We start from the raw sequence: 16,629 nt of genomic DNA on the forward strand, positions 1-16,629 counted from the left end.
TAGGGCACTGGATGAAAGAGAATTGCAAATAAAGTATGCTATTAACTAAGTTAGGTCAGAAAGATCCCTGACATTTCAAAAACTAGAATCATCCCACTTGACTTATGGAAGAACTGGAATACATACATTTAAATTACTTTGGGAATAGGTTTTAGAGGCACTACATTGGCTTCAGCAAGATGAAACAGCAAGAGACCTGAAAGGCAAGCAAGCGCAGATTTTTGGATCATAATAACTGAGCCTGCTAACCAAAGCGTCACTTCACACCGTACAAGCAGCAGCACCAACATATACATACGTGTTTATGCTTTCTGCCACATGTTGGAATGTGCATAGAGGAAACTTCCCCATTTGCAGAGCATTTTGAAGCCTAAAGATTGACATTATCAGAAATTAATAAAAATCAATAAAAATTCATTAAAAAAAAAAGAAATTAAATTTATTTTGAACACTGGCAAGTTATACAAGGATTCTTTTTTATTAAACTCAAGTTTTCTTTTATGTTACTGGATTGGAAGAAATATATGAAGTAGGAAGAATATATTTTAATAGAGTAGAAAATAGAAAGAAAAGGTCATTCCCGCCCCCTACAGAATGGCTGCTTAGGCTTAGTGGTAAAAAAAAGAGAGGAAGGTTCTAAATATTCTATGATTCCAAGGAACAACATTTTATCTTTAAGAGGATGGACTGTAAAGTCAGCATTTAGTGCTGCATTGTGTGTATTTGCATGTTTTGTATTTTAATGGGTCTATATTTTTAAATTTCAGTAAATGTTACAGGTTATACCATTAATACTTACAAACAGTATTTCCACATATCAGCCATGCATATTTCCACTAAATTCAATTATTTATAAAACAATCTCGCTTCATAATTGTTGGCTTCCATATACACTTATTTGTTCCCTCTCTCTATTTCTCTCAAATACCTGGTTACCTGCAGTTTGCTATTTAAAAAGCCAACACCCCCTTGGAGTAACATGAAACTTCATTTTAGTGGTATTTGAATGAAAGTAATGAAAGTCTACGAAGGAGGCACTCAAAGTGAAACACAGTGTTATCACACTCCTGAAATAGACGGCTAGCTCAGAAATGATCAAGTGCAAATCACAGGTGAGAGTGTAGAGTGCTTGTTTGTATAATGTGATAAACCAAAGTCTTTCTGAACAGTTTCTTTTAACCAACTGTTTAGCTGTATGGTTATGTGGTTGGGAAAGAAAGTGGTAATAATGGGAGCCAAACCTCAACTGGAATTACCAAAATGTATAAAAGTATACTACAGGACAAAAGATTTATAATTCTAGAATGTTGGAAAACATGTTATCACTAACTTAGCTCCCTGTATGGGATTGAGATGCAGAATGGCTTTTCCATCTCCCCCCTCTCCAGCTAAGGAACTCTTATTTTACTAATCCTTAGCAAACATCCCAAGCTTCTATGTTTATTGTGCTAGGTTTGTGATATGTCAACAAATGTGAAGTATACTAAACTCCATTCAGGTACTCCTTATTCTCCTTATTTAATTTTAAATCCTTTAATAAGGATCTTATTTTATGGCCTAAATTTTATTACTGTTAGAGACATTAATGGGTCATCTACTGTTCAAGGTTTCCTGGAAAATCAGAATTCAAAATAAGGCCGAGAAACTATATCTTGGATGCCACTAATTTAACACTTAACTAGCTCTGGCTTCCAGGGCTTCTGAGAGAAGCGGACTGGGAGGACAAAATGCCCAGGGGCCAAGTCAGCATCAGGCTGTTTTCAGAATGCATCTGATTTATTTTAGAAGAAGAAGAAGAAGAAGAGAAGAAGAAGAGATTGGATTTATACCCCGCCCTTCACTTGGAGTCTCAGAGCGGCTTACAACCTCCTTTCCCTTCCCCTCCCCACAACAGACACCCTGTGAGGTGGGTGGGGCTGAGAGAACTCTGACACAAACTGCTCTTTCAGGAACAGCTGTGCCAGAGCTTGTGACTGACCCAAGGTCACATCAGCAGGTGCAAGTGGAGGAGTGGGGAATCAAACCTGGTTCTCCCAGATTAGAGTCCGCACACTTAACCACTACACCAAAGTGGCTTTTAATGCAGTTCTGCACCACAGCCACTAGGGGCTCAAGGAAGCCAAAGCACAATAAGCAGCAGTAGCTCTGCTTTCGGCTCACTGTGTCTTTCTGCAAAAATTTACTACAAAGGGAAACCAGTTGCATATCCTGCTAAACCTACCAAGCAAGCCACCATTGCAGCAAGGCAAGACCAGCAAGCACAGCTCATCACTGCTATGGTCTTTTTCAGGATGCAGCCTCCTAACAAGGCTGTTGTTTCCAGTAGCATGTTTCCTTCTTCTTTCCTTCCACCCAGCTCCAGTGTTTTGTCTGCTCAGCCAGATCTTCCCTGCTAGTGTGTTTTAGAAAATGAAACCACCTTTCATCTTTTCTTAATATCTGTTCTTCTTTTCCACACTTTTCTCCTTCCTTCATTTTTTTCTCTTCCTTTCATGATATGACTTCATTTCTCAGTCGAGCCACTTTTGAGTCAGGCAGCACCAGCAAATTACGTGAAGAAGAACAAAGCATTCTTGGAGGGACGTATAGGGATAGGAGGTCTCGTAAGTATGAAAGTCTGAGACCGTTTAGGGTTTTAAAGGTGAGAACTAACACTGTAAAATTGATTTGGAAACCAACAGGCAACAAGTGCAGCTTGAATATGGGACAACCACAATGTACTGGTCAACAACCTAGCAGCCACATTCTGTATAACCTGAAGGTTCTGAAGCAGCCTCAAGGGCAGCCCTGCATAGTCTTTTAAAAAAAATTATTTATTTATAAAAAATTAAAAAGAAATTAGCTCAAGGAAGCCAAAGCACAATAAGCAGCAGTAGCTCTGCTTTCGGCTCACTGTGTCTTTCTGCAAAAATTTACTACAAAGGGAAACCAGTTGCATATCCTGCTAAACCTACCAAGCAAGCCAGCATTGCAGCAAGGCAAGACCAGCAAGCACAGCTCATCACTGCTATGGTCTTTTTCAGGATGCAGCCTCCTAACAAGGCTGTTGTTTCCAGTAGCATGTTTCCTTCTTCTTTCCTTCCACCCAGCTCCAGTGTTTTGTCTGCTCAGGGGGGGGTTTGGTCGGTTCCAGGGACTAGCTATAGTTAATCTAGTAGCTGCTAATAAATTAGATATCAGTACTCTGGCTGTGCATTGGATACATACATTCACCCAATGATCAAGTAGCAAGAAGTCGGGAGAGTAAAGAAGTTCTACAGACATTATGTCACAGATTTGGGAATGAGCTTGTTTCCAAAATCTTTGTGTAATTGGACATTTCCACCATAAATGATACACTGTTCCTATGTTGCCACATTTCTTCCAACAGTAAGGATCATAGGTCTTTAATATTAAATGTAATTTATATTGGGTAATGTACCAGTATGACATCAACTTAAAGAACTTCAGTCGGATATTAGCTACTGGGTTGGTATTTGCAGGTGAAGCCCATATCCGCTTCCATTTTGCCTCATTAAGAACTCAAGGAAGTAGGGAATTCTATGTAAGTTGATAAGTTAACAAGGCTTTACTTAAATTCAAGATCAAGAATTTATAGATAAAAGAAATCGGACCCCTAAAATTGGGGGTATCCTTGCTTATTAAGGTTTCGAAAGAAGTTAAGGGTCTCTTAAAATTATTTTTAAGCCTCAAGTCATTTATACAGGAGTACAGTTGCTAATATGTTAGCCAAGGAATCCTCTGACCACTGAGCTGTTCTGCTTTTTCTTTCTTCATGATACCATCTGACATCTGAACAAAGTCAGAAGGCGAGGCTAAACATACCTTTTTCTCTCCAGCTACTAATATAATCTATTAAGAAACCTGGACCAAACCACTCCTGGTGGGTAAGCGTGGAGACCAGTGAGATTGGAGGACCTAATTTATTTCTATGTCTATCCCAGACACGAAGCATATTATATAAAATTGGACTTTTCTTCGTGTCTGGAGCTCTGAATCTCGGTTGTGCCCACATTTTCTGACAACAAAAGAGGGAATGCATATTGGGATTCTATATCCGCCCAGCCGATATCAGATGGTTTATAAGAAGCCCAGACAAAAGAAGAAATTATTGTGGCCTCATAATATGTTTTAATATGTGGGACTTCCATACCTCCTTCTAAAGGGGTTGACACATTATGTGATGCCTCACTCTGAGTTTTTTCTGATTCCATATAAAGAAGTTTATTAAGGTCTGCCAAGATTTAAGTTTTGAATCGTTTAATGAAATTGGTAAAGCTGAAAACAAAAAAAGCGATCTTGGCAATACCCAGGTTTTAATTATGGAAATTCTTTCTAACCGTGGTAATGACTTTTGATTCAACATTGTTAAAACTTTTCCTATTTGGTTATAAAACTTATCAAACATTGAAATTTTCTGCTTCTAATTTCATTAAATGCATAGGAGTATGAATACCTAAGTATCTCAAGGATTTTACAACCCATTTATATTTAAAATGAGCTTTGAATAGTTGTTTAGTTTTATGATGTAAGTTTATAGGAAAAAGTTCTGATTTTTCTAAGTTAACCGTAAGTCCTGAAATGGACCCAAAAATAGCAAAAATGGGTTATAGAGCAGCTAATGATTGTTGAGGGGACAACAGATATAAAAGTAAATCACCTGCATACAGTGAGACCTTATGTATACGTTTACCTATCTGGACACATTCTGTACTTGGATCACGTCTTAAACTAATTGCAAGAGGTTCCAAGGATAATGCGAATATAAGAGGGCTAAGGGGGCATCCTTGTCTAGTGCCTCGACTGATTTGAAAGAAGGAAGAGCAAGCTTTCAAAGGCTTTATTTGCACTTGTGAGTCTGCATAGATCGTAGTGAAGCCTCTGAGAAATGCAGAGCCAAAGTCCATAAGACTGAATAAGGAGAGGAAATAACCCTTTTTTATTGAGTCAAAAGCTTTTGACATGTCCAGGCTTAAAATGACTGCCTCTTTAGAAATGTACTCACAATAATGTAATACATCAATCGTGTGCCTGGTATTCTCTGCCATCAGCGTACCTGGCATAAATCCTGTCTGGTCAGGGTATATCAATTTGAGAATAATTTTTTAAGCCATTTGGCCAAGATAGTTAATATTTTATTGTCTGTATTTAACAGAGCTGTTGGATGATATCCTGCTGGGTCGGTACTCTCCTTATCTGGTTGAAGGATAGGAACTATGGTTGCTGATTTCCATGAGGGAGGAATTTCCCCTTAGATTAAAATTTGATTGCAAGTTTCAACTAATGGGACACATAATAGTGAACAAAAAGCTTTATAACAATTAGAATGAAAACCATCCAATCCAGGAGCAGAGTTCAGTTTCAATTTTTTTATGGCTTCAGAGACATCCATAGTTGTAATAGGGGAGTACAGAGCCAACCTGTCTTCATTAGATAGTGTAGGGAGATTAGGTAGAGTTTCTATATACTCTTCATTCACCTGACTTGCAGGATTCCTAGAAGAGTTGTCCCGGCCCTGACAAGGGCCGGGCCTCGGAGCTCCCGGGGGGGCCGGGAGGAGCAATGCCGGCACGGCCGACGACCCCCATGCCCCCCCTTTGCCATCTAACCTGGAGGCGGCCGGCGGCGTAAGGCGGGCACTCCAAGACACCCCCGGAGAAGCGACGGGCAACGCAGCGGCCGGGAGGACAGCCGGTGGGCAGGAAGAGGACGGAGCCCTCACCCGCGACGGCGGGAGGCACGGCGGGGCCGCGGCACAGTCCGGAGGACGAGGGCGGGCCCGGTGGCGTCCGAGAGACCTCCCTCCGGGGCGAGCCGAGACGGAGGAGGAAGGCGCCGCACCGGCTCCCTGCGCTGGACCTGGAAAGGGTGTGGGCTGGAGGGGCGGGGCAGCGTTTCCTCCTTTGTATGAGGGCGGGGCGGAGGAGCTGGGGCTGGTGGGGGAAGCGAGGGGAATAAAAGGAAGAACGGAGCTAACCAGTGAGGAGGCACTGGGCTGGCTAAGAGAGTGGCGATCCTGGTAGCAGAGAGAAAGAGGGCAGGAGTAGCCAACGAGGAGAAGTCAGTCCCAGGCAGGCCTCGAGGGAGTGAAGTAACTCCCTGACCGGCCGGCGTCTGAGGTGCGCTCCGTTCCATATAAGAGATTCCTCTCGCAGCCTTTCCAGCCCGAGCTCCTCCCAGAGGCCCGAGGTCCTCGACCTCTTCCGGGGAGCAACGGCACAGGCTCCCGACCCCGGGCAGGGGCCAGGCGGAGCTCACAAGAGTAAAGATTTTTATAATATATAGCAAATTCATTGGCTATTGCTTTAGGGGAATAGCTAAGACCTGTATTTTTATTGTTTGGTTGATGTATAATCCGTGATTTTCTTTCTTCTCTTACTTTCCAGGAAAGTAGTTTAGCCAATTTTGGAAGTGTTGCTGTTATTGTTGTTTTGTAAAAATAAGTTGTTTCTGAATCTGATTTATTTCCATAGCTTCAAGAAAAAAAAATTCTGCTTGGATTTTTAAATAAAGTTTAGCACTATTTTTGCATTTAAAGTCTTTTTCTATGGATCCTAGTGAGTTGCAATAGTCCAACCCAGAAGTGACCTTGGCATGTATCACCATGGACCATCAGGCCTGAGTGAGACAGATAGGGGGACAGTTTATGAGCCCAGCTGAGATAGAAAAAATCTGGTCTTGCCACTGAAGACACCTGTTTCTCCAGGAGGAGAGAGGAGTCCAGCACACCCCAGTCTCTTTATGGAATCCACTGGCAACAGCTGGACCCTGTCAAGAGTCAGAAGCCACTTTCCCCTCAATGATCCAGCCCGCCCCAGCTACCTAACTTCTGTTTCTGCTGGATTTAACTTCAGCCAGATCTGTCTCAACGAGCCAACCACTGCATCCAGGCAGTGGGACAGGGCCAAGAGCTCCGCCTCAAGCTGTTTGTCCAGCAGAAGGAAGACCTGGGTGTCATCAGGAAACCTCCTGATGAGCTCCACAAGAGGGCATGTATCAATATTAAATAACATCAGGGATAGGATCGACCCCCAAGGAACCCCACAACCCAGGGATTGCCTAATTGCTCATCCCCAAAGGCTACCCTCTGACAATGCAAGGGCAGTCCCACAAATCCTCAGGGAGGCCAGACAGCTAACCAAAATAGAACAGGGTCGACAGTATCAAATGTTGCTGAAAGATCTAATAAAAACAGCAGCATTGACCTGCTCTTATCAAGATGGATCTGGAGGTTGTCCATGAGGTTGTCCATACCTGAAGGACCGCCTTTCCCCATATGTTCCCCAGAGAGCAGTGCGATCGTGGACCCAGAATCGGCTGGTCCTCCCTAACATCAAGAAGGCCAGGCTTGCATCAACGAGGGCCAGGGCTTTCTCGGTGGAATGAGCTGCCGGAGGAGATCAGGGCCCTGTGGGACCTGTTACAGTTCTGCAGGACCTGTAAAACGGAGCTCTTCCACCAGGCTTTTGGAGCCACCACCACCACTGCCACCACCGACATCTGACAGTTCTTGGAGAGTGACTCCGACCCCCCGGGTCCTCTAAGTATAGCCTGACCCAAGTGCCTGGGACACATGTGGTAGATCATGATGCTGACTGTGCCCTGAGGAGTTAATGCTAGCATTTTATTAAGTTGTATAGTTATGGTTTTAAATTAATGCTTGATTGGGTTTTATTATTTATTGTACTGTTTTATATTGCTGTAAGCTGCCCTGAGCCAACCTTGCTGCGAGGGCGGGGTAAAAATCTAATAAAATAAAATAAATAAATAAATGAGGGCTACAAGGACTGTCTCGGTCCCAAAGCCTCGCCTGAAGCTGGATTGAAATGGACTGAGTGTTGATGTTTCATCTAAAAAGGTCTGGAGCTGACTGGTGACTGTTCTCTCAATTACCTTTCCCAGAAAAGGAAGATTTGATACCGGGTGGTTATTAGCTAGATCCTGTTTATCTAAAGGTTTCTTCAAAAGAGGATTAATAATAGCCTCTTTTAAGGATCTAAGAAAGCAACCCTGAGAGATGATGATAATAATGGAAACCCCCCCCCCCATTTGTCAGTCCTGGCCTCAACTTCTTCTCATCCCTAGTTGGCAACATAGAATATACTTAATGGTACTATAGTATGAAACCCTTGTTAATATTATGAACAGATGCAGGGGTGGGAAGTTAATATTTCCCCATGATCTATCAATCTAGTAAAGGGATGCTTCCCCTCCCTTTACATGCAAGGATATGGAATGTTAATCTGTTTTAGCGGTTACAAGTTAGAACTCATTATCTCCTCCTTAATTAGATTTAATTATATTTTAAACACTGTATGAGCAGATTGGTGGGACATCTAATATCTCTTTGTAAATACTACTTTGCTACTGTAGGCATCAAGCTTCATGTTAGATGACAACTGACACAATCTTTTTAGAAAATATGTCAGTCAATCCCAATTATCCCAATACTTCTTATCCAACTCCACTAAATAATCAATTTGCCACAGTTTTCGTACTAGGTAAAGGTACAAGGCAAAACTGGAATAGATTTATTACTGATCTACTTACTAAAGATTTATCGTGATATAAAGTTTTTGTGAACTACAGCCCATTTTATCAGATGTGTTCTACTGGTACACATACGTATGTGTGTACAAATAAAAAATTACAAAATTAGACACATAGTTTGGATCAGGGTCATACGAGGGAGGGAGAAGTTGAATCTTTGTCTAAAAGCCAATGGTGGCTCTCAGCAGCCCTGCTGGCTTCTAGTTCTTAGAACTGATTGGTGCATGCAGCATAGCTACCTGACTATTTAGATCCTAGCTGCCGGACCCTGACTCTTGATTGTCCCTACTGAAATAGCTGGCTTGCATCTGGCCTTGTCCAAATGACCAGGAATGTACAAATAAACATCAAACTTTACTGTCCCAAACTTTTTTTTTATATTTGCATATTATTATAATTTTATTATTTATTCAGAAAATTTCTATGCATCTCTCCAGAGAACTGGCTTGAGACAGCTAACAACAAAAAAAAAAAAACAGAATAAAAACGTAACACAATAAAATTGTCAGCAATTAAAAATCTCTGTAACACCTTCCAAATCAGTTCTGAACCGACAAATGTTGACCATATTCATGAACAGTCTTTCTACATTTCCAGAAAGGAGAAATCTCAAAGCATTTAATGTTAAAGTGTTTCACCTGAAGGCAGTTTAAAAAAAAAAAAAGTATTACGTACCATAGTCTGTGATTTTACAGGATACTAAGTACAGCTCTTTCAGATTCTGTCCTTCTTTAGCAATGACCTCTACACATCTGGAATACATGAAATATAGTTTAATTGGTGTTTGAATTAATTCTATAGAAATGACTATAGAAATTCTATAGATGACTTTAATATGAGTCTGTAAGAAATTAGTTGTGTTTATCATAGAGAACTCACATTAATGAATCATGAGTAACTGTATTCTTAATTCTGCAAACAAGTGGCAACTTAACACTGAATATTATAAGAGTAAGTGCAACTGAATTACATGATAATCACAATATTTTAAGCTTCATCATGTTTTCAGATAATATAACAGAGATTAAAAATTTATAATAGTACTTTAGATACTACCCAAAATAATTTGTAATTTGAGACCATGATTCATTCCTTTTTGCTTAATCTGTAGTGATTACTATACATGTCAAAAACATCAGGACGTGAAATATCATCTATCACTTCAACACAAATATTTAGTCATAGAAACATGCATTTATCAAAATGGAGATTTAAGATCTTTTATGTTTGTTTCTAACAAAATTGTAAGTTGTGTCTGAATTTTATTATTTTCAAGTTTATAAAAATGCAGTAAACAGTAAACTGCAGGGCTTCCTAGATGACACTTCCGCCCTCGACCCATTCCAGTCTGGCTTTCGCCCTGGGCATGGAACGGAGACTGTACTGGTTGCCCTTACTGACGACCTCCGCAGACATCTGAATCGAGGCGGTGTGGCGGCACTGTTGTTGCTCGACCTGTCGGCCGCATTTGATACAGTTGACCATCAGTTGCTTACCCACCGCCTTGCCGACGTGGGGATTCAGGGGCTCGCTCTTCAATGGCTTGTCTCTTTCCTCCAAGGTCGGGGACAGAGGGTGGAAGTAGGGGAGCAGCGGTCCCGAAGGCACCTGCTTGAATGCGGTGTGCCTCAGGGGGCAGTTCTCTCCCCGATGCTATTTAACATCTATATGTGCCCCCTCGCCCAGATCGTCCGGAGGCATGGGCTCGGGTGTCACCAATATGCCGACGACACCCAGCTCTATCTGATGTTGGGCGGCCAGTCGGACTCCGATCCAGAAGATCTGCACCGGGCGTTGCAGGCCGTATCTGGATGGCTCAGGCTGAGTCGGTTGAAGCTGAACCCGGCGAAGACAGAGGTCCTGTGCCTGGGTCGGAACGGTATGGGATTGGGGCTCCCGCTCCCAGCCTTCGAGGGGCCCCTTTGGTGCCAGCTTCGGAGGTTAGGAGTTTGGGAGTGCTCCTGGACTCCACCTTAACGATGGAGGCCCAGGTGGCAGCCACTGCCAAAGTGGCCTTTTACCATCTTCAGCTGGTGCAGCAGTTGGTCCCCTTTCTCAGCCGCGATCCATGCGACGGTCACCTCGAGGCTAGACTACTGCAACGCTCTCTACATGGGGCTGCCTTTGTCGCTAATTCGGAGGCTGCAGCTAGTGCAGAATGCGGCGGCCAGGCTGGTTGCTGGTGCCTCAAAACGGGACCACATCCAGCCTGTGCTCAAGGCGCTGCACTGGCTGCCTATAGCATACCGGATCCGCTTCAAAGTGCTGGTGCTTACCTTTAAAGCCCTACATGGCCAGGGTCCGGCATACCTGAGGGACCGCCTTTCCCCACACAGATCCCAAAGAGCACTTCGATTGGGGTCGCAATATCGTCTTGCGACCCCGGGCCCTAAAGAGGCCAGGCTTGCTGCCACAAGGGCTAGGTCCTTTTCGGTGGCGGCTCCTATCTGGTGGAATGAGCTCCCGGAAGAGATCAGGGCCCTGCGGGACCTGTTACAGTTCCGCAGGGCCTGTAAGACGGAGCTCTTCCGCCAGGCTTTCAAATAGAAGCCGCCGCCGCTACCACTACCACCAACAGGGACCGTATAGCAGCACCGCTGGATGCGGCTGAGTGGCCAATGAACACCGGGGGGCCACAGCATTCCCCCTCTGGATTCAAGGGCATGTGCAATAGGGAGAGAGGGTGCTTGTCACGCAGGATCCTTGGGCGTCGCCCATTGTACCTAACTGTTCTTAATTGTTTTATTGTGTTTTTATCGCACTGTGTGCCATACTGTGGAACGACGGTGCCGCATTGCACCCGTATGTTGTAAGCCGCCCTGAGCCCGCATGCGGGGAGGGCGGGGCATAAAAATAAATAAATAAATAAATAAATAAAATATAGCCATAAATGTTGAATCATGCAAACACTGTTTTCTACACATTTTAAAAACATCAGTCTTTACTTCAGCCAAATGAAGCCTATTATGATTTTATTGCCAAAGTTTTTGGCTTGCAATTTGAAGCAGCAAAGGCTTATCATTAATAACGAAACAGACACCTTAACAGTTTTCTACACATCTCTCATTACTTTCTTGAAAGCCATATAATAAAGTGTAACCACATTGTGTACGTTAGGTTGAGCAAAACTTTTCTCTACACCTGAACTGGCATGCATTGAGAGATTGGGTGCAATGCTCTCAAGTCACATGTGAAATGACATCCGCTTAATAAAATTCTCACACACACAAATTTTAACTAAAATTCAATTTAAAAAACAAAAACAGCCCCAAGCAACCTTTGTTTCAAGTTCTGAATAACAATTTCTTTTAATCATGAATAGCACCTAAAAATATCAATTATCATCCAGGCATAGTATATTTTGGTGTGAATATACTATCCTAGAAGGGAAGGTGGCACAGTACAACCAAATCATCAGATCCTGAAAGCTAAGCAGAGTTGGTACATGGAAGGGAGAACACCAAGGAAGACTCTGCAGAGGAAGGCAATGGCAGACCACCTCTGCTTCTCACCTGCCTTCATGGGATCACAATAAGTCAGCTGCAACTTAACAGCACTTGATACACACATATAATATCCTATCTATAACATTGTAATTAACAATGCAACACCATATAGATGCGTATCAAATGTGAAAGTTTATCTGTAGGCAAACAGAAAATATACTGAGCCAAGAGGGTGCATTCTAGCAAGATTATCCATATACATCCTTTGCCTTGCCTTTAAAGTTTTGGTACACTTTAAAAATAATTGTTTTCATTTTAAAAACATGTTTTTACATATTTAAACACTCTGTTCACAGTTTACTACTTTTTATGTTGGGACCTAAATAACTTAAATAAATATTAAAATAATTATTAACAAAAATCAAACTTATGAGAGATTTATCATACATTGCAACCGGTGAACTATTTATTCCTAGGCAACATCTTCCTAATATTGTGTCTTGAATCAGGGTAAAGGTTAATTAATTAAACTGTGTAAACTACAAGCAATCAAATGGATTTAAAAGGACCTTGAATATGGAAAATAACTGTCTGTTCTATGTGTATATTCAGTTTTATGTTTTGGTCTACTTTGCAAAAGCCTAGAATATGGCATTAGTGACAACTGAAACGAACTAATGAGGAAATATGACTACACCGCTTGCAAGAAAAGTGGTCCTTGGAGACCTTGTTACTGTTTGTGATGCACTTCAGCTAATAGGAGCTGCCAGACATTGGTCAGGACATTTCCCTTTAAAAAACTGCGTTTCAGTCACTAAAGAGGTATGAAAAGAAATGACACCATTAGAAAAATTACCTAGTGAAATTTGGAATGAATGTCAGAATGTACAAACCAGATCAGTGGCACATTTGAGCAATATATTTTTCTCAGCATAAAAATATATTTGTGCCATCATTTAAAATATAAGCATCAAAACAAAAAACTACTGGGAAAGAAGATTTAAGAATGAAAAAATTGAAATGCACAGGACAAATAAACTACTATCGAAGATATTTATGTTCAGAACACTTAAGTAAGATGAACATAGCATTAATAAAGAGAACTATAGCAGATATTACCAATTTGAGATATATTCAGTACACAGAATATCCATGGAAACATGAATGCAGACGATTCATATAAATATACTTCATATGGAGCACAATCCAGCTAAAGGTAACCATTTATTGAGATCCATCAATATTTCTATTTCTGAAACATGCTACAAAGAGGATATGGTTGATAGAGCTGCAAAGTGTTGCTAAGGGCACATGGCGTAGAGAGATTTCTCTACAAGCCTGTAGAAAAATCTGAAATCTTAAGTAAAGGGGATTAAAAATTCTCCCAAATAACAGGGGAAAAATCCTGTGGTCTTAAGAAAAGAATGGCCACTAGGATCTTAGTGGCTGTTGGGGTTACTAGGTAACCACAACCATACTGCCAAGCCTTCCAAAGCCTTGGTATCTGTATTGCAAAGCTGGGGGGAGTAGCAGGAGTGAACTGGGAGGCAAAAACAGCCCTGGGAAAGCTCCCCCCTTCATGTCCCTGAAGGAGGAGGAATTACTGGGGGACCACTGAATGTACCTCAGCCCAGTCCACTAGTGGCAACCATCATGTAAACCCAGCCTTGCACAACCTAGCCTGGCACTGGCCACCATGCAGCCCAGACAGACTTTTCTCAGGGAAAGGAAAATCTGAAGAGTGAGTCAGATAAAGGTAGACTACCTGGCGGGAGAAAAGGACAGATGGAAGCAGGACCACAGGTACTGACTACACTATTGGGCCCAGTGGTGGCAGCTGCTACTGTGGCAGGCATGATGACAGTCACTACACCCCTGGGACTGGTCTGACACTAGCAGCCACTGCACAATGGAGACAATCTTTTACCGGGGAGAGGCTACCCTCAGGGGTAGGGAAGAAGAGAAAGTGTACATGGGGGAGCAGACAGAGGTAGGTTGGCTAGTGGGTGGGAAAGAAAAAAGGAAGCAGGAAGGTAGGGAAAGTGTAGTGGGGGAGGAGATAGAGAGGAAAATAACATGTCTCCCACAAGTGCTTGTGGGTTCCCCACTTGCCAATTATAAAGGGAAGCAGCAGAACATTTCAGATAAAATAAATGAAAATAAAATGTTATTAAATTTTGTTATGTAACAGTCATTACATTGTCATTATACACTTCCACTAGGTGGCCTACAAGGTGTACAGCCTCCTACATTGTAATCTTAAAACCTCAGGGACATATTTGGTTGAGAGACAGTGTTACAGACAATTCCATTCTGCTGGCAGCCATTTTCCACAGACTTCCTAAGATCCCAGGCCCTATTCTGGCAGAGACAGAGAAACTATATAGTGCATGAAATCATGACTAGTCCGATGTAGTTACATGCAGCTGGTTTTCCTTAATTTTTTATTTATTTGACTTATATCCTGCCCTCCCCGCCGAGGGAGGCTCAGGGCAGCTTACATAAAATGCATAAAAATATAAATACATAGAACAGCACACAAAACATCTTAATTTATCGTACAGTTATAACAGACATAAAGCGCAAGGTGCTAGAGGTAGAATAGATGGTAATAATAACATTATAAAATGGTATAGCGGTCACAACAGGACATGTTGGTTAGCCAAAAGGGAATGGTCAGAGTTGGAATTCAGCTTATCTTTTCTAATTTCACTGGTGGGCACAGGTTGCTGATGGAACATCCAGGGGGAGGGCCTAACACAATGCAGTTGTTATGTGCGACTCCTAGTTAAAAGCCTGGTGGAAGAGCTTCATCTTGCAGGCCCTGCAGAATGCTAAAAGGTCCCGCAGGGCCCTGATGTCATCTGGGAGCTCATTCCACCAGTTTGGAGCCACCACTGAGAAGGCCCTGGCCCAGGCCAGAATGGCCTCTTTTGGACCAGGGAGAGCCAGGTGATTTTGGAGCCCCAAACACAATGCTCTCCGGGGAAGATGTCCCACTCCCCAGTCAAGGCTTTACTCTGTGACATGCTGGGATCTCCACATATTCTGGTTGAAATGAAAAACAAGTGTTTACAGGATAATAATGTTGCATTCCTTCCCCATAACTATGACCCACACGGTAACTAATCGAATGCTCCATTAACAGGCTAACCTATCTGTCATATTAGCATCCTCCTCAGAGTAAAATAAGTTCCTTGAGTGTCATTCCTCCACCACTGTCAAAGAAGATCATTAACTTTTAGCTTATAAAGAAACCATTCTGAGCTACCATGTTATGTCTAGTCATGTTCACCTGTCATACCCCTACTCTGTCTCTCCACTGCTATTACAGAAGTTTCCATTCTGTCCTGATTGTTGCTTAGCCTCTTCAGAATTCCAAGACCATGCTTATGACACAATTAAACAACATATGAATCTCTCTTTCTCCCTCCATTAAACTCTCCCTTCTCATCTCTGCTATCTTCCCCTTCCCTCTCCAGTCCCCTCACCCAAACTCAGTCCCACACACTCCACTTTAGTGGTCCTTTCCTCCAAGTCCTCCTTAGTAGCTCAAACCCTGACCCCACTCCCCGCTTTTCAATTGCAACATCCCCATCTCTCCTTCCCTCTCTCCTTTTTTTCATCCTGCCCGTCTTTTCCCATCTCTTTCTGGGACAGTCCACATTCATCCCCCAAAGGTAGGCTTTGTTTTGACTAACTATGTGTTAACACACATAGATTATGCAGGATGGCTTACATTAGGAATTGTCTGAATTACTTATTTCCCTATGATTTGTTAGCCTTTAAGTACATTCCACAATCTTGCAGTAGAGAGCTTCCGGCGGTATGGCGCTGTGCTATCGGTGCGTCTCTCGGGAGCTCCCGAGAACGCCCAGCTCGTCCGCGCTCTCTCGGGACCCCCCGAGTTTCGGGGGGGCCCGCTTGGAGCTCCTGTAGGGAGTCCAAGGTAGGAGGCTTAACCGGCCCCCCCGTTTCCCTGGCAAGGACGGGGGGTGACCGGTTTGCCTCAAAGCAGGAGCGCCTACGAGAGCGGAAACTCTGCTTCCGCTTAGCAGCAGCCACCCGTGCTTTTAACTTTTCTTTGATTTTCGTCTTCGTAAGTTTTTTCTTTTTTCGACTTCACCCTTACGTTACCCTAATGGACACCACCCTCCAACAAACTGACTGATCTGAAGAAATATTCCCCCTCGCCGGTTTCCCCCCCTCCATACCGAAAAAAGAGAGCGGCTGGGAACTTTCAAAAGGAGACGGGGAAAGCACAACTGGAAAAAAAAAGGTATGGGGGAGAAAATAGCTTGGCTGGCTATAATATTATATTAACTGCTACTTTCTAACGAACTATAAAAATATTGGAAAGTTTTGGAGTACAAAGGCTGTACCTTTAAGACTACGAGAGACAAGAGACAAGAGGACGTAATTCTGGGAGGAAATGGCGCTAGCGGAGACCTGCAGCCAAATAAGCAATGCTATACTCACGGAACTCAGAACAGATAGCTTTAAAGAGCTATTGAAAAGAGACCTGGAAAAGTCACTTACACTGGCTTGGGATAAGATATTGGAGAAGGTACAATTTATTTCCACAGAGGAAAACCTCAACTCGGAATATACAAATGAGACACAAAGACAAACT

General features: G+C 42.7%; 1 protein-coding gene across 1 annotated transcript in view; it reads right to left on the reverse strand.

The window, feature by feature from the left end:
* Nucleotides 1-16,629, reverse strand: part of FBXL17 (F-box and leucine-rich repeat protein 17) — a 254,277-nt gene that overhangs the window by 80,738 nt on the left and 156,910 nt on the right. The window contains exon 7 of the mRNA XM_015424957.1: nt 9,226-9,302. Within this exon, the coding sequence (XP_015280443.1) occupies nt 9,226-9,302 (77 nt within the window). The remainder of the gene's footprint in view (nt 1-9,225; nt 9,303-16,629) is intronic.

The sequence above is a fragment of the Gekko japonicus genome, unplaced genomic scaffold (assembly GCF_001447785.1).
Source record: "Gekko japonicus isolate JY-2015 unplaced genomic scaffold, Gekko_japonicus_V1.1 scaffold1829, whole genome shotgun sequence".
NCBI classification, from domain to species: Eukaryota; Metazoa; Chordata; class Lepidosauria; order Squamata; family Gekkonidae; genus Gekko; species Gekko japonicus.